This window comes from Paralichthys olivaceus, chromosome 8 (genome assembly GCF_024713975.1).
Source record: "Paralichthys olivaceus isolate ysfri-2021 chromosome 8, ASM2471397v2, whole genome shotgun sequence".
In the NCBI taxonomy this organism is placed as follows: Eukaryota; Metazoa; Chordata; class Actinopteri; order Pleuronectiformes; family Paralichthyidae; genus Paralichthys; species Paralichthys olivaceus.
In genome coordinates this window covers 24,124,417-24,143,742 of record NC_091100.1, presented here as the reverse complement: position 1 = coordinate 24,143,742, position 19,326 = coordinate 24,124,417, and the positions used below count along the sequence as shown (strand labels likewise).

At 43.0% G+C, this 19,326-nt stretch overlaps 1 protein-coding gene across 2 annotated transcripts; it reads left to right on the top strand.

Moving 5' to 3' along the window:
* Positions 1-152: 152 nt before the first annotated feature.
* LOC109627311 (rho GDP-dissociation inhibitor 1-like) lies at positions 153-19,217 on the top strand. 2 transcript variants are annotated; one of them, XM_069530630.1, is made up of 6 exons: positions 153-341; positions 3,074-3,262; positions 4,599-4,682; positions 14,425-14,501; positions 15,134-15,197; positions 17,261-19,217. In XM_069530630.1, exons 2-6 carry the CDS (start codon positions 3,076-3,078, stop codon positions 17,458-17,460), a joined length of 612 nt encoding a protein of 203 aa, XP_069386731.1. In that variant the 5' UTR covers positions 153-341; positions 3,074-3,075; the 3' UTR covers positions 17,461-19,217. The 2 variants fall into 2 exon arrangements, with proteins under 2 accessions (XP_069386731.1, XP_069386732.1); XM_069530631.1 differs by lacking the exon at positions 153-341 and adding an exon at positions 2,709-2,908.
* Positions 19,218-19,326: the final 109 nt, after the last annotated feature.

Below are 19,326 nucleotides of genomic sequence, written 5' to 3'. Positions count from 1 at the left end.
ATGCAATGAGTCATCCATTGTAAATATCATTGTGGTCAAATGTTGGGGAGAACAACAGTAGTACCTTTGCCTGCAGTGTGCTTACACCATGCAGAGAGAGATCTGGAGAGTGAAGGAGCCTGAAACTGTCGCTGCAGAAAACACACATCACACCGGGATCTCTGGCGGCGCGCGGCACCGCCCGGTACGTCACCTGCGTGCGCGTACCTGTCTCCGGGAACCGTGTTGCGCGTGTAGCGCGCGGGGCGGCGCCGGCCCCTTGTTCGCCATACTTGCACAGTAGCGCAGAGACCGCACTAACTGCAGAGGCACCGGAGACCACCGCTGCATTTAACAAGAAGGTAAGTGTCCTCCGAGCAGCGGCGGGAGCAAACAGCGCTGCTGGAGCGACTCTGTCCGGAGCCCGTCACTCAAACCCGCTCAGTCCCTCTCTGCCTCCGTCAGCTGGAGATAACTTGTCGAGCTAACGCTAGCCGCCGGCTCCTGTTAGCTTTCTGGATTGTTCCCATAGAAGCCGCAACTCGCCTCTTGTCTCGGCTCGGTCCCGCCCTGTGTGTGAGGGTCTGCGTCGACAGAAGTTCAGTCCCGCTGTCGGATAGAAATGTAATCACCCAGACAAGCTAAGTTCTGCAGAAAGCTGCTGCTAGCCTCGGCGAGCTGTCAGAAGCAGCGGTGTGGTCTGAATAGATTCCAGTCTACATTGGCAGAAAGCTCGCCCCCCCCCCCACACACACACACAGTCATGATGGTGAGCAGCTGGTTTATGGCAGCTGCGGTTAGCTTCTTGACAGCAATGCTGGACAGAAGAGGCAACGATCATGTCAGCACAGCCTGCTTTTACAGGAAACACTGATTTGTTAGTTACACTTATATCTGACAGCTGTGATTTGTTATGATTGATGTGTCCAGATATGTGCAGATCAACATTCCTGAGTGGAGATTTCCTCTATGAATTCCGTGAACTTGGCAGTTGTTCATGAAGACTTGGCACCTACTCCCGCAGACCTGCCCTTTGTTGATCTCTAATACTGAAGGAGATCCACTCAGAAGAGGCCCAGACAGGCAGAGGTGAAGTCTGTCTCCAGCCTCCTCCGCACTCCTGTCAGTGAATTTGAACTTTCTAGCTTCCTGTCTTATTTTAGTGAGCAGTTCCTTCCTTGGTGGGCCTGACAAACTGCCTTCCAGTCCAATCCTGAATATCTTAACGTTGATGTTTTGTGTTGCTGAGCTGAAGGTTCCATCTTAAGTCATGTCCCTGTGAACCTTGCACTGTGCAAACAAAGCAGACGACCAGTGAGACCGGACACTGTTGTTAGTGTGTTACATACAAATCATTCAGACGCATGTCCTGCTACTGTCTCTACATTCCTCTTTCCACCTCAAGTAAAGGGATGTGGAACCCCTTGATTTTTTTTTATCACAGTGACAGAGGATTTAATGCCAGTAGTTACATAATGCATCCACTCTGAAGCTCCCCCCCCACCACCACCTACGTTCCTCCTGTCATTCCAAATGGCCTTGATCTAAATTTTGGCTCTTGTGGATATATCAAATTTAGTTATGCATAGAGTGGAGTCATTGTGAGATTCAAGGGGTGTTCAGTGAAGAGTTGGTTCCTTTACTGTGTTCAGATATTTCCTCTGACAGCTGCAAGTTTGGGCAGGTCAGAGGCGAGCCCCGCAGAAAGGTATGTTCATTGACTCTCACTTTGCCCCAGATGGGGGACTCTGTATGTGGTCTCTGGTCTTTCACTGGTCCTCAGCCCTATTTTACATTTGTTATGTACACCAGTTATGACAACTCAAGATAAGACATTTTTCATAACAATATTTGTCTCCTCTTTCCAGTTTTTCAATGTCCATCAGTAATTGACCACTTATTTTAGATCTACAGTTACTTGTGCAGCAGTGTATGTTTTTAAACGTTGGCACTGTGGGCTGCACTGTCAGCTCTCTTGGTTTAACACAAACCTGTAACATCCCTTTTTATCTCTACTGTTGCTGTCAAAATTAAAAGCAGAGATGCGTCACCACCATTTAATGTCTAAGAGTGGTTGCAGAAAGCATATCTGTGGTTCCTGTTGTTGTGTAATGTAAACATGTCAAATATTTATTTGGCTGACAGTTATTTCGCCACCTGATTGCAACTAATGATTTTCAGTCAAAAATAAACATCAGTAAAGTAATAATAAGTAGCATGCAATACTTATCTTATATAAAAAAACATCTAAATGAAGTAAAAACTAATATATACAGTGTAAACATAATATATACAGTGAAATCAAAATGGTTGCGGTGTGACTCAAACAGGTATTCTGGGCCTGTTGGGTCAGTGAGGTGCTGCGGGTGGGCTGGCTTCAAAGTGAATCGTCTTTTGGTATCAACAGTGCTCCTCCTGGCTTTGTTTATCTCCGTGTCATGTTTCTGTAGAGGCCTTTTTTTTTCTCAAAACCAACGTCTTCAGCAAGACACAACCCATGATAGAGAAATCCAGAGAGAACAAGCAAGTTTATTTGTTGTCAAAATGAAACTCAAACCCACTGTGATGCCCTGTGGGCTAATTTTCTTCATACCATAGGTACACAGTCCTTCTCTTCTGACCTCAATAATGTCTAGGCCTGTGAAGGACCACCCCTGGAGGGAGAGGCTTTGCATCATGTGATGCATGACGCCTCATTCACAACTCTCCTGGCGGTGATGTAATTTCAGAGAAATATGTACAGATTACATCGACAGAGTTCGGTCATCAACAGCAGCATAAAGAGAAACGCTGATGCTGCTGTGTTACCCGAACATCCACAGAGCAGCAGCACATCCAGTAAGCTGGACACTTTCCATCAGCATTCCTCGCTGGCGTCATTGCTGTGGTCATCTGTTTGTCCAGTGATTTACAACCTTTCCTCAAAGAGGCAAGTGTCTATCAGGGAATTTGAGAAGAATTCATGTCATGTTGTCCATCTCAAACTGTTTTTCCAATTTTTCTTTTTTCCTCTCAAACCCTAACCTGCTATATGTTTTTCTATCCTTTTAATGTGACATGTCTTTCCCTTTCCCTGCACATAATCTTTGTCCAGACATGGCTGAGGATGAGGTGACTCCAGAGCAGCTAGCAGCCATTGCCGCCGAAAATGAGGAGCCTGAGCCGGTGAACTACAAGCCACCAGCCCAAAAGACGGTGCAAGAGATTCACGAGCTGGATAAGGATGATGAGAGCCTACGCAAATATAAGGAAGCCCTGCTCGGCGCTGGGGTCACTGTGGCTGGTAATGCTCTGTGTGTGTGTGTGTGTATGATAGAGAAAAAGGAAGGGTGGTGGTCGACATGACAAAGTTAGAAACAGGAAATTAGTGATTGTTAAATCAAAAGCTGGCTCACTTAAAGTAGCGTAGGGGCCTAAATTCCAAATATACCTTTCTGTGGAGCACATTCTCAGTTTTGCTTATGAGTTGTAATGGATGCCTCTGATTAGTCTTATGTTTTGAGGTCTCATTTGTATTTAAACTGCTGTAGTGAAATTAATTAGATAAGTAAAGCGCTTTGAGTGGTCATCAAGACTTGATAAAGGCTATATAAATACAAACCATTTACCATAAGCAGAAGAATATAACTTGTTGTATTTTTTCCCCTTGCATTTGAATTTTCAATATTTTAAGATGTGTTTATGTTAAGTTATGCTAATAAAAAAGTGCTCCACATTCTGCATTGCAGTCCTAGCATTGGACACTTAGGGGACAGTCTAAAAAAAGAAGCTTAGTCAGAAGAACCACAGATGTCATCTTTATTTATTCAATGCATTCATCTTCCTTGTCAAATTCTGTCGCCTGTCGTCTCCTGGGTGTGGCTGATTCACAGCACTAAGTGTTGGTACTCCACATTCAGAGCTTTTAAGGTGATGAAATCAATGACATGCAGCGATCACCTTCACGCTTACTGTGGACAAATACTCTTTTATGAACAGCAAAAAGCCAGATCTTTGTTCTTTCACATACCTGCAATCACCATGTGTGAATAATACAGACTCAGGCATGAAAAGAGCACATTAACCAGCCAACAACTTGTTCCTATTTCTAACAGAATCAATGCTTATCAGCCACAGTTGAGTAAATCTGCTGGGGATGGTTGAAATGATAAGTGTTAAGTAAAATCAATAGGGGCCATTTTAACCTTTCACCTCCTACAGCTTAACGTCCTCTACATGCATTCATTAGAGCGGGTGCAGTATTTTCTGGTTTGCTGGGCCTCTGATGATCAGTATTCTGGCTCAGTGAAGATGGAAGGTTTCTTCTGTGTGACTGAGAATAACCTGAAGTCTAATTAATGCAGAGTCTGTCCCAACTACTGCAGAGATGTTCTGCTTTCATCTCCCTCGGGCCTGTGCACTTGGACAGCTGCAGGCCTCCTGTAAATGTTTGGAGTCTGCTCTTAAGTCTCTGCATGCTTCCACACAAGTGTGACATTGAAGTTATCGTTTCATCAAAATGGCTTTTAGGACAAAGTAGGTCATGTACACAAACCTACATGATATCAAAACAGAGTCTAAGATTTCATGTCTGAGAGCAAATTAGTTTTCTGCATTGAACCATCTGTTTCCTGTCACAGACCCCGGTGTCCCCAATGTCCAAGTGATCAGGATGTCTCTGATGTGTGAAAGCGCTCCAGACCCCCTGGTCCTGGACCTGCAAGGTGAGTCCCTGTTCTGCCTTCTGTATACACAGGGCTGTGTAGGACTTTTTTCACACGTGGCACTGATGCTACAGATGTCGATAGTTTTGTAGCATGGATGAACATCTTTTGCCATCTCTGAAAACAACAGGTATGTGTAAAGCAAATGACTCGCTGCATTGTAGGCAAGCTTAATGCTTTCAGATAAACTTGGTCTTTATTACAGGGACATTACAACTGCACAAATACGTCAATATAGTGAAATTAGCAGCTCAACTATCTTTAATTTATACAAACATAAATATATATTGGATTTAAAAAATGTCTAAATCACCAATGAGAGAACAAAAAAAGTCTGTCTGTCTGTTTATAGTCTCTATGCAGACAGGGACACAACAGACTACAATTACCAAGTAGAAAAGTAAAGCCACATCAATTCACCTCACATATTACTGTCCACACACAAAGTGGCTGTGTTTCAAACACACACAGAACTGTATCGTACAGTGTTAAATTTGTTATATTGTGGAGACAGTTTTGTGTTGCATTTGCAAACACTGGCCTTATGTCACACCACAAAGTCCTGATACAGTAGAATTGTTATTGCAAATCGAATCAATTTGATAGATAGTGGATCTTTTACATCAAAATAAAAGTTGTCAATAACAAAATAACCGAACTGAGACTTAAGATCAGGTTGAACAGCACATGCTCCACACATTTCAGCACAGACATCTTTCCTCTGTATCTCTCACCTGATTCTACTCACTGTTTAAAAATGCCACTAACTATATTTGTTCCAATCAAAAATAGCATCACTTTAGACTCAGCCCTGAGTCTGCTTGTTTTGATTTCCATCCAGCACTGCTTAGAGATCAGTCTACAAAGGTTTGAATGACTGTGGAAATTCTCAGCGACAATTTGGCGGTTAAGACTTGAGAGCTGTGAAAGCTGTGAGAGCTGCTCATGCCTCAGCTGGCCTAGATCTGCTTCCATCCAGAACATTCTGTCCTGTGCCCCCCTTCCCCTGCATCACTTCTCAGTCTCCTACTTTCTCAGCTATAATGCCTGCCAACTCAGTAAATACAAGTCCCTGGAGTGAATTTTTATCCCAAATATCCTAGAGTGATGCTGAATATTCAACTATAATCTATTTATAATATCAAAACTATAATGTTAATAAGATACTGTATAGTTTTTGTGATGATCAGCTTGATCTTGAACATGAGACCTGCACAGGTGGATAGATCATGTGCACTTTGTCCTCACACTAGAAATGATCTTTGTTTTTGGTCCTCAGTAAACCCCCTAACTTCATGTTCTAACTTTCATGCAATCATAGAAGTTATTTACTTCCCAGAACTGATATATTAAGATCTGTAACATTAGAAAATGTCACTCAAGTTCAAATATCGATGTGAGCGAGAGGTGGTTGTTTATAATCTGAATGAATACTCTAAACAAGTTGTGACATTTGTGAGGCTTCAGTTAATCCACTTCACTGCACTTACAACGTCCTGGGCTGTCAAAGTTTATATCCATGAAGCATAAAGCTTAAACTATATCAACAAGGTTTCTGCAGATGATGCAAATGGCTTCAGAATGATTTCCTCTCATTGATGAATTTGGATGACATGCACATTATATGTTTGTGAAGTTGCAGTAACCCTTACATGCCTGCTGTGTATGAGCCATAAAGACTTAGTCAGTCAATAAGGTCAGTTCCAGTAAAAGTTAACTAAACACATAGGCTGATGTTTGTGTTTCCTGTAAGCAGGACAAGTATTTCAGTACAGAGCTCAGGCACTGAAATCTGCATTGGATTCGGTCCAGAGAGAATCTGCCGTGTAGGAAGCAGATTTCGGTACCCAACCCACGTCTGATGGTGGATCCCTGCTAAACTGTGTAGAGAAGGAGACCCAGGGAGAGGCCATCACATGCAGGACTCCGCAAAAATCCCTCTGAATATGTGTCACAAGCTAGTGTTCTCACGGTACCAACATTTCGGTATCGGTACCTGTGCCAACAAATATTTTGATATTTTTCGGTACTTTTCCAAATAAAAAGAGAACACAAAAAATGTCATTTTTGACTTTATTTTAATTGAAAATCTTAGAACTATAACATTATGCATCAGTAAATAAAATAAAATACCACAAAGACAGGCTTACATTTTTTCCAGAGCTACTTTTGTGGAGAGTGAAGGGGGCTGGCTAAAATCATTATCTCAATACCATTAAGCAGTGTGTGTGTCATCCAAGTGTCTGTAAACCCAAAGATTCAAATTCGACTCAAAGCGGCGTCACTTACAAACGAGCGCATACACCACACCAAAGGAGCATGTGACGACATCAGCAGCACTCCCGCTGCGTTGTGCATGTGTGAAAGGCAGACAAAGCGTAAACTCTGCAGCCAATTCACCAGGTTTTACCTAAAGGTCATGTCTGAAAACGGCTAACGAGAACTACTGCCAATGCCTTCCCCTCCAAAACATTGAGCTCAGTTCCAAGGACACTTTTTGTCAGCGAAGGGGACCAGAGACAGAGAGGGGCTCCTCTCATGAACATTGCGCTATTTTTTTAAATGTGCAGCCCCACAGTCAAACCAATAAAGAAACCGCCAAATATTAAGTGAGCTCTCCAGCCATTGGTGGAGCGATGCTTGCGAGCTAGTTCATGCAGCCAACTTGAGCTGCGCTGCTTCAATCATGTGATGAATGTGGCAGACTGCGTTGTGGTTGGTTGCAACAACGCCACCTGGGGGAGTTTCACCCCCAGGAAATTAGAGAGGGAATGGTTTAAGGATCACACATGTTCAATTATCCACAGGGGCAGAGAGCATTCCATATAAAAAATACATTTTATTAAACACAAATGAAATTAACACTGAACAATAGAAAAACAAACAATATGCTGGCTATCAGGATACCAGGCAGGACAGGATAAAATGGCACTCAGCCATAGGGATCAAAAGGGAGGAAGGACAGGGCTGGGGCTTACCACAGCAGCAGGGAACTAAAATGGGGACGGGACCACAGCCGTGACACTGCACACCAACTCAAAAAGGGAATCGTGAAGAACACCACCACCAGGGAGTTGGGCTGCTGCCTGGGGCCTACAGCACCTATCCAACACAAAAAGAAAAGTTAAAATTATGCCACGGGTGCATAAAATGTAAACTGATAGCCAAAAGGAAACAGCAATGGTCACTTATTAAAACACATTCATCCACACACATGCACACACTCAGGACCAATGATAGAAAATAAAATAACCACACTCAAAGAAAGAAAAACAAGTAATCCACAAATTAACTACAAAATACCTACAATTTATAGAAATGGAACAAAACCAAATAAACCAAATTAATATATCAATGGTTAAAAATAGTGGCATCAGACATTGCCTGCCCAAGGTTACACCACCAGCCGATCAACACGGGTGAATGCCGTGAATAAAGCGACCAGCCAGCACCAGAACCAGCGTAGGGCAGAACGACCAGATCCCAACAGAACCCACAGAGCCAAAACAGCAGAACTACTCCAGGGAGTGTTGGTGAGAGACAAGCCACACACTTGACTGCAGACTTTTGCTACGCGCAGAAGGGCGGGAGTGTTGCACCATATGGCACGAATACGCTACGGACACAAACCCAACCCCAGCAGAGCTCCCAGCAGGACGACCCGTCCGTCAGTAGATCCGAGTGGATGGAGCAAGCAGCTATTGTCTGTGAAACCAAAGCCTAATACTATGCTAATGAATATACAGTGGGTACGGAAAGTATTCAGACCCCTTTAAATTTTTCACACTTTGTTTCATTGCAGCCATTTGCTAAAATCAAAAAAGTTTATTTTATTTCTCATTAATGTACACTCAGCACCCCATCTTGACTGAAAACAACAGAAATGTAGACATTTTTGCAAATTTATTAAAAAAGTAAAACTGAAATATCACATGGTCATAAGTATTCAGACCCTTTGCTGTGACACTCATATTTAACTCACATGCTGTCCATTTCTTCTGATACTCCTTGAGATGGTTCTACTCCTTCATTGGAGTCCAGATGTGTTTAATTAAACTGATTGGACTTGATTAGGAAAGGCACACACCTGTCTATATAAGACCTTACAGCTAACAATGCATGTCAGAGCAAATGAAAATCATGAGGTCGAAGGAACTGCCCAAGGAGCTCAGAGACAGAATTGTGGCAAGGCACAGATCTGGCCAAGGTTACAAAATAATTTCTGCAGCACTCAAGGTTCCTAAGAGCACAGTGGCCTCCATAATCCTTAAATGGAAGAAGTTTGGGACGACCTGAACTCTTCCTAGACCTGGCCGTCCAGCCAAACTGAGCAATCGTGGGAGAAGAGCCTTGGTGAGAGAGGTAAAGAAGAACCCAAAGATCACTGTGGCTGAGCTCCAGAGATGCAGTAGGGAGATGGGAGAAAGTTCCACAAAGTCAACTATCACTGCAGCCCTCCACCAGTCTGGGCATTATGGCAGAGTGGCCCGACGGAAGCCTCTCCTCAGTGGAAGACATATGAAAGCCTGCATAGAGTTTGCCAAAAAACACATGAAGGACTCCCAGACTATGAGAAATAAGATTCTCTGGTCTGATCAGACGAAGATTGAACTTTTTGGTGTTAATTCTAAGCGGTATGTGCGGAGAAAACCAGGCACTGCTCATCACCTGCCCAATACAATCCCAACAGTGAAACATGGTGGTGGCAGCATCATGCTATGGGGGTGTTTTTCAGCTACAGGGACAGGACGACTGGTTGCAATTGAAGGAAAGATGAATGCGGCCAAGTACAGAGATATCCTGGAAGAAAACCTCTTCCAGAGTGCTCAGGACCTCAGACTGGGCCGAAGGTTCACCTTCCAACAAGACAATGACCCTAAGCACACAGCTAAAATAACAAAGGAGTGGCTTCGGAACAACTCTGTGACCACTCTTGACTGGCCCAGCCAGAGCCCTGACCTAAACCCAATTGAGCATCTCTGGAGAGACCTGAAAATGGCTCTCCACCAACGTTCACCATCCAACCTGACGGAACTGGAGAGGATCTGCAAGGAAGAATGGCAGAGGATCCCCAAATCCAGGTGTGAAAAACTTGTTGCATCATTCCCAAGAAGACTCATGGCTGTACTAGCTCAAAAGGGTGCTTCTACTCAATACTGAGCAAAGGGTCTGAATACTTATGACCATGTGATATTTCAGTTTTTCTTTTTTAATAAATTTGCAAAAATGTCTACATTTCTGTTTTTTTCAGTCAAGATGGGGTGCTGAGTGTACATTAATGAGAAATAAAATGAACTTTTTTGATTTTAGCAAATGGCTGAAATGAAACAAAGAGTGAAACATTTAAAGGGGTCTAAATACTTTCCGTACCCACTGTAGTTCAATGAGTGATTACCTTTTTGTCTGCCTTTGTTACAGTCACAGTTGAGGGGTGGGGCTGCTTCTCACTGGCAGTTTCCTTTGATCATTCAATTCCTTCAAACTCCTTTCTTTTGATTTCTTTGCCTTTATTACCTATCATGCTTAAATTCCTTTAATCATCCTTTAGTCAAAGACAAAAAGGAAGTGAAGAATCAGTCTTAAGCAACCAGCCAATTGGCAAAAACAGAAGATTCTTCACAAGACACTTTGGAAAACGCAAGCGTGAACAGCTCAAAGAAAACTATTTTTTTGCGCACACATATTGATACAACAGTTGCAATGGAGACAACTCAGACACAGACTCTCAAATCTGGTAACCAGTCAGACATAAATGCTGAGACTGTCCGCCCATACTTCAATTCCTTTTTTAAGAAGATCACCGCGGAGCAGTGGACGCTGTTGAAGTCAAGCAAACCGGATGAAGCCACAACAATACTGTTGGCAGATCTTCTGCTGAACTTAATGATGAACGTTTCCAATGCCATTTCGAAGCAAAGTACCCACGTACCTGTGTCTCAGGAAAGGGTTCAGTCCATTCTGGGCGACACTGTCAATAACGGTTTTTCACCAGGCAACACAAAACGTTCTAAGAGTTTGGATCAACTCACAGACCTTGTTGTAGAGGAGGTGACGGAGACTGTCAACTCCATCTTGTCTACAAGCTCAGCCTGTGTGAGCTCTGGGATACCATCCCGCACCATTAACCCAAATAAACTCCAGGAGATGATCTGTTATGCCTGCAAGACGTTAAAGGCAGACAAACAGATCAAACGCTTGTTCAAGAGTCAATCTCACAGGCTAAGTCATTCCATTTCCTCAGAAGAGCAGAACACTACAGACCATTCTGTTCAGAAGGCTAGGAGCTCTTCAAGCTCCCACTCGTCGCAAATCAGTTCCAAGTCGGAAATTTCCTCAGAGGATTCACCAACCAGCAGTGTAGAAAGTGTAAAGAGGATTATCCAGGAAACAATCAACAATAGTTTGACTGACATCACAACATTCTTTAATGAGTTCAATGACAGTCTTAAGCTCAATGCTTCGATTTCTCAAGAGATTTATGAGGCTTTGGATGAAATTGTTGAGTCAATCCTTAAGGAAAGCAAAAAGGGGAGGGAATCTCAAGAGCCAAGCTCCTCAGTCCGTAAAGGAATGCGGACAATCAATAGGCTTTTCATAAAGACTTTTGCATCAGCAGGGACGCTCCAAATACTGACACAGGTCGCAAAGAAATTCAAGACGGAGACTGAAATCAAAAGCAAGCGGGCAATAATCTCACTGATAGCTAGTATTGATGCTGTGCTTCTGAAGCAGGAGAAGCAGGGAGGTGGAAATGAAGGTTGTGCTTCCCAAACACTGAAAAAGCCCACATCTGAAAAGGTTCTTGCATTCACAAAACAGCTTTCTGATCTCATCTATGTGCACATCATACCTGGAAAGATTGCAGAACTCAGTTCAAGTCCAGTGGCTGTCCCTAAGGCACATAAGGGCATGTATGCAGACATACAGACCAGAGTGTTTTGTTTCCTGTCCTTGATAAGCTGGTGGCTGAATAACCAGGTTAACAGCCACACAGACAGAGTGACAGAGGCTTTAAATGCCATTGACTCAATGGAAACATCATCCGAGATCAGCAGCATTGAGGAGAACACACCAAGGCAGTCAATATCATCAGAGATCAGCAGCATTGAGGAGAACACACCAAGGCAGTCAATATCATCAGAGATCAGCAGCAGTGGGAAGAAAAGATCGAAGCAGTCAATATCATCAGAGATCAGCAGCAGTGGGAAGAAAAGATCGAAGCAGTCAATATCATCAGAGATCAGCAGCAGTGGGAAGAAAAGATCGAAGCAGTCAATATCATCAGAGATCAGCAGCATTGAGGAGAACACACCAAGGCAGTCAACATCATCAGAGATCAGCAGCAGTGGGAAGAAAAGATCGAGGCAGTCAATATCATCAGAGATCAGCAGCATTGAGGAGGGGACACCGAGGCAGTCAATATCATCAGAGATCAACAGCAGAGGGAAGAAAAGATCGAAGCAGTCAACATCATCAGGGATCAGCAGTATTGAGGAGGACACATCGAGGCAGTCAATATCATCAGAGATCAACAGCAGAGGGAAGAAAAGATCGAAGCAGTCAACATCATCAGAGATCTCCAGCAATGAGGAGAAAACAAAGAATCTGTCAACATCATCAGTGGTCAGCAGCAAGAAGAAGAACACATCGAATCAGTCAAGACCATCAGGGGTCAACAACAGGAAGAACAGCACATTGAGTCAGTCGTCATCAGGGGCCAGCAGCGGGGGGAGGAACTCATCGAATCAGTCAACATCATCAGTGGTCAACAACAGGAAGAACAGCACATTGAGTCAGTCATCATCGAGGGCCAGCAGCGGGGGGAGGAACTCATCGAATCAGTCAACATCATCAGTGGTCAGCAGCAGGGGGAAGAACACATTGAATCAGTCAAGACCATCAGGGGCCAGCAGCGGGGGGAGGAACTCCTCGAATCAGTCAACACCATCATTGGTCAGGAGCAGGGGGAGGAACTCATCGAATCAGTCAACACCATCATTGGTCAGCAGCAGGGGGAGGAACTCATCGAATCAGTCAACACCATCATTGGTCAGCAGCGAGGGGAACTACTCATCGAATCAGTCAGTATCATCAGAGAATGTAAAGATGTTTGAAGCAGAAAGATATAAAATGTATGTCAGTGTTCTTGTGGACCAGCTCATCACAAAAATCTATGATAATGCCAGGATGACTAGGATCGGTGCCGACATAATGAACATAAGTCATCAACTGCTGGAGGGAATATGGGCGGAGGTCAAAGACATTGACTTAACTGTAAACCCACAGATAATCAAAGACCTTGACAAAGCCATTTTCAAGGACTTGCGTAAGAAGTGGAAACCTCAGAACTTGCTGTTTGCCTTTCGTTTAAGGGCGCCAGAACTTGAGGAATCAATTGTCTCCTCTTTGAAAAGACGGCTTCGCAAAAAGCGTGGCTTCCTTTCCTCCTTTTTTTCAAACATCTTTTCCATCTTCAAGAGATAAAAATAAAAGGTGGAACAGTGCACCAAGTCAGTGGATGCACCATGATGTTCGTTGCCACCTGCCAAAAGACTGAACATGGAAAAAGTAGAAGAGCTCCCGAAAACTCATCATTGCTCTGTTACTGTACTAGACTAAAGACTGTAGACTGTACATGTAAATGTTGCAGCTGAACTCCCCTCGCCTCACCCTCTCCTTCCAAACATAAAAAAGAAACTGTGGCAGCCTTTAATTGTCATAAAAACTCAAAAGGTGTTTAGTTTGTCCAGTCTGGACAAGTGTTGTCATGGTACCAACATTTTGGTACCAGTACCAACATGTATTTCGATACTTTTCTGTACTTTTCGAAATAAAAAGAGAACACCAAAAATGTCATTATTGACTGTATTTTAATTGAAAAACTTAGAACTATAACATTATGCATCAGTAAATGAAATAAAATACCACAAAGACAGGCTTAAATTTTTTCCAGAGCTACTTTTAGCACTGAATGTGGCTTTTTTTCATGGGTATATAAGTTATTACCTGTCGTTCTCTGAACTCCTTGTGCAGGTCTGGGTGCTTGTCATTCAAGTGTGTCATCCCCTGTGTATGTGCGTGCAGTAGATGTTTGTGTTCATCCTGGTTGTTAGTGCAGGTGAGCAGGTATATCTGCTATAATTACCTTTGCCACGACATTGTTTTCACCCCAGTCTTTGTCTGTTGGTATGTTTTTGTTCGTAAGCAAGATTGTGCAAAATCTGCTGGCCACATTACCACTAAACGAGGTAGAAGGATGTGGTATGGGTCAGGAGAGAAACCCATTCCATTTTGTTGTGGGCGGATCCAGGAATTTATAATGACTTTATATAACATTGTGAGATAGAGCTTTTGCTTTTAGAGAGCTGATATCTGAGTCTGTGAAGTTTAGTGCACCTTGATTGAATTTAAGGGGGCTGTTGGCAATAAGGTGGTTTCACTCTATGGAGTACCCAACAAATGTTACGTAATAATAGCATCATTGTTACTATGATGAATAAAATTTCGAGGTGGAGGCAGATGGCCGCCCACACTGAGTCTGGTTCTGCCAGAGGTTTCTACCAGTTAATGAGAGAGTTTTTTCTCTCCACAGTCGCCAAAGTGCTGCTCATTGAGGAACTGTTGTTCTCAGTTTTAAGGTCTTAACCTTCTAAATAAAGCATCGAGAGATAATGTTTATTGTGATTATGCACTATGCAAATAAAATTGAATTGAATTTTTTTCCTCTGTGGTTTTGGAACAGGAGACCTGGAATCCTTTAAGAAGCAGGCCTTTGTCCTAAAGGAGGGAGTCGAATATAAAATAAAGATCAGCTTTAAGGTGAGAGCTGCTGCAGCACAATGAAACAATGACGTTCCATAGAATAGAACAGTCCATCCACTCAAATAGCTTGTTTAAATGTTGTAACTATTCTGCCTCCATACTGCTCGTGTGGTGTCATACAAGTGTCCACAAGCCCCGACAATTATATTCGACTCGAAACAACATTCACACCGTGTTTTAAGCCTAAATGTTCACTGATATCTTCCTACGAGGTGCCTTCATGGACCCTCAGACACACCATCATGTAGCTAAGTCCGCTATCTTAGCCACTTACGGTGGACTTTATGCTTATTTTTAGGCTATCCCTTTGAGACCAGTAAAATAGATTGACTCTATTTTACTTTATGCTATTAGAAATATCATTTATAAGAAATATATCATAAGAAACTCATTACCGTATGTATATAATCCAGCTAAGATCACAACAAGCATTTATCTGGAGCAGTAGACGAGTAGTAGTCATGAAAAGAGAGAACCTACCATGTAGTTATGTTCAGGATCAGGATATTCATTTCCTTTTTAATTTAATTTTGCTCAAGTCTTTCTATTCTTCTGGTTATTACCAAAACATACAGAACATCTGTCGTTCTGCCATATGTCTTTAACAATGTGTGGGTGTGTCTCTGCAGGTGAACAGGGAGATTGTTTCGGGTCTGAAGTATGTGCAGCAAACATACAGGAAAGGAATGAAGAGTGAGTGAACACTTTTTCACACTTCTTATTCTTCTTAACATGTTCCCTGTGTTTGCTCCACTGGAATTTATCTGCCCAGTTAAATATTGAGTATCAGATGACCACTTGGAAATGCATTTTCATTAGCCTTCCTAAAATCCAGTTATATTTAATGTATGTTACATTTTGATGTAAGAAAAAAGAAGGAAAGTCCATTTTTTGGTTGCATGCTGATGTCATAATGCGTTCTCTGCCTATATATATAAAAATATCCTTTGAGTATAGCCAATCAAATAAGTTCTTTCCTTGGCTAACAACACAAAGAGTCTTCAAAAACTAACAGTATCTTCCGATGTTATGTGTTTCACGTTGTACATCATCTTGTTAAATGAGCTCCCAAACAAACAAAGGTTTATTTACCTTGTTCAGTTTGCAGGCTGGTCCGTTAGCAAGTGCAAGTGTCAATTCAGTTTAGATGCTTAATGTGTTTCAATATGGTCCTCAGTACTACTGCAAACAGGGTCCTCCACAGGTCTGTTCACATTTTGTATTTGGTATCCACACTAATACATTTCAGGGTTTTATTGTGGTGTCCACAATACTCCACAGTTCACGAGCCCCTGAACTGGAGAACTTTTAAAAAAAGCTGCTGGCCCCATTTCAGATGTAAAAATCTGGCGAACTGTCAGTAACAGTTCCACCTCCTCTTCAGCCCAGGAAAACACATTTTTGCTCTTACCTATGATTGCTAATAGTATTTTCTGTAACTAAGCAACCAACCGTATCTCTGACTTTTTTCTGCTCATCAATTATTACAAAATATTTACAATAAATTCACCAATATGTTTCAGTAGAGAAATAATTTAAAAAATTGCAATGAATATTAGAAGCAATTGTGGATGTGAGATTCTAGACTTGGAACAAGGTTCACTTTAGATTATAGTATACACTGAGCACTTTATTAGGGACATCTGTGCATCTGCTTATTCATGCCATGAACTAATCAGCCAATCATGTGGCAGCAATGCTTACATACAATCCAGCAGGTCAGAGGCCTCTGCTAATGTTCACATCAAACATCAGAATGAGTTAACATGTGATCTCAGTGACTTCAGGCTGGTCTGTGTTTCTGAAACTGGGATGTTCACTAAACATCCAGTGAGCAGCTGTTCTGCAGACAAACACTGCTGATGAGAAAAAAGCCACACTGGTCAGAGCTGACAGATCTGCTGATGTGATGCAGTCATGTGGAGTCCATGCCATGAAGACACTGACACTGATCTGAGAGCAAACAGTGCAATGCACATTTAGCTTCATTGTTTATTGTTTTTGGATGTGAAAGAAATTTTTAGAGAACTGAAGCTGTAAACTGTGCAAGGAAACCTCTAACTTGGTGCATTATTCAAAATATTACGGTCATGTCACAATAACACATTCCATTGGACAATATGTGTACAATGTATTTTCCCAGAATTTATTGCAATTAATATTATTGTCATCGTTTTAAGACCATTGTGTGTGTGTGTGTGTGTGTGTGTGTGTGTGTGTGTGTGTGTCCTCGTCTCTGTTGCTTTTCACACAAAAACAGACCATCACATTTATTAAGTCATTAATCCCTTAAAGGTTCAGTGTGTAAGATTTAGGTGAAGGATTTTTGGCAGAACTTGAATATGAAATAATCCTAGCGATGTTTTCACTGGTGGGTTTCATCTAAATTGTATGAATTGTTGTTTTCTTAACTATAGAATTGGCCCTCTATATTTAAAAGCTTTATAGTTACATGGAGGGGGGGGGGGGGTCATCTAAACTGGACAAACTAAAACCTTTTGAGTTTTTTTAACTGAATTTCACCACAGGTTATCTTTCATGTTGGGAATGGGAGGGAGTATTCAGCTGCAACGTGCAACTTCACCTCTAGATGTCACTAAATTCTACACACTGAACCTTTAACACTACACATGGTAAAGGTGAAGCAGGTGAGATGGTTGGGGCGGCTGTGGCTGAGGGGGTAGTCCTCATACTTATTGCTGATTCTTGATGAAGTCAAATAAAGTCTCCTAACTTTGTTTTCCGTTTGTTACCAGTTGATAAATCAGACTACATGGTTGGCAGCTACGGGCCTCGTCCCAATGAATACGACTTCCTGACCACGGTGGAGGAGGCTCCTAAAGGCACGATGGCCCGCGGCAACTACGCCATCAAATCCAAGTTCACTGACGATGACAAGCACGACCACCTGTCCTGGGAGTGGAACCTCAACATCAAGAAAGACTGGAAAGACTAAAAGAGGCCTTCGTGTCTGTGGGGGGGTCGAGGGAGTCTAAAATCCCTCTGCCCCCATGTGTTCCTCAGCCGCTGCCCTCATCCCCTGCCCTGCGTCCACCATTTCTGCCTTCTTTGTTTCTACTTGGTTGTGCATTTCATTCATCTCATGCCTTAGTTCCCGCCTCGTTGTCTTCGCACACCCCAGTGTCCCTCCCACCTCTCCATCCCACCTCTCCATCAGCATCAGTAGCAGCAGCAGAAGTAGCAGCAGCCCCCCTACCCCACCTCCTCCCCGCCCGTCACTCCGTCCAGCATCTCCCCACCTGCACCTGCGCATGATTTACCATCGTTCACAACCCTGCCATCCTCACTCACCCCCTCTCCTCACCCCTTCACCCCCACACTGAGCTGTGCCATGTAGCACGTTACTTTCTCACCCCCCACTCCTCCCAGTCTTTTTGCTGCTTGAAGAGATTACCCCCCTCCACCTTTCCAGAATGGTGTCTTCCTCTCTCAGTATCAAGTACATGTGGAAAAGCAACTGTACAATCAACTTTTGTTTGCCTTTTTTTATATAAGTGTATCAATCGTTGTGTGAAGTGACTGTATTCACATCACTGTTAATCAGCTGTTGTTTTCATAGCGGGCCCCACCACATCCACCGCACCACCACCCCGCCTCCCCTCCCCTCCCCTGGCTTTGCTTGCCTACTTTGCTCGCTGTCTTTTGATAGAATTACCAGAACCTGCCTTGTTAAAACAATTCATTCAGAGCTGCTCTTCAGCATCTCCCTCCGTGCCCTAAATGTATCAACCCACTCGCTCTGTTTAAACAGTGAGTGGGACCAAAGTGAACAAGGGAGTCAAAGGTGTAAGGGTATAGAAATAAGCTGCCTTATGTATCGACTAATGTTTCAACTTCTTGTCTTTAGCATGCCCCGTGTGCACGAGCAGTCATCTGTAATATCAAGGGCTTACTCTCGCTACCATCTTCTCTGTTAGCCCTGCTGTAGAAGAGACTGTTTCTACAGGTCATTCACATACAGCTGCACACACCCACCCCCCCACCCCCAAATAAACTGACCTCCTAATTGGAGAGGACTGAATGTTAAAAATTGGAGAAATTAAACCAAACCCTGTGAAAATCAGCATTGGCCCTCTCATTCCGTTTAGCCATGAGGCCTTAGCACTGACTTCGATCGCGTGGAGTAAAACGGCGACAAGCATTACTATTTTAGTCTTTTCTCTTTTTGTTTGTTTCCCCTTTGCCTTAATGTACATCATTCCCCTTCAGCGCTCCCCCTCAGATAGCTTCATAACTCGTAGCCCACAGTCAGGAAGTAAGTGTGGCGTAGTACCGGAGAAACCACAGAAGGAGGCTGAGCCAGGCACCGTCTGCTGCTGCCGGAGACTTCTGCGGTGTCTGGTCTCACCCACAGACTGAAACTGGCAGAGGAGGAAATAAAAAACTGACCAGGCCATCAGTGTTTTTACCCAGTGACCCTCAAAAAGACCTCAGTGACACGAAGGGTCCAGTGACACTACAAGAGAAACACAAGTGACCTGTCACACTAGATTGAAAGCGACTTGTACTGTACCAGAACATATGGATGTAAAAGTTTTGTTTAGTTTCTTCTGATAATGATAACGATGTATTCCTGCTCCATACATTCCTTCACATTGTACAGTTTCTATGAAAACGCTGGCATGCTGGTGGGGTTGTATAGTCCGTCATCATTTGTGATTGCTCTTCTCAGTCAATAAAAATTTTGCTCAACTTGGCCTCTAACGTTGTGATGTTTTACTGATTGTAGAACTGTTCCTACCTGGACAAGCTGTTTGTATATATTCACATATTTGTAACACATATGTAACAACCACTTTAC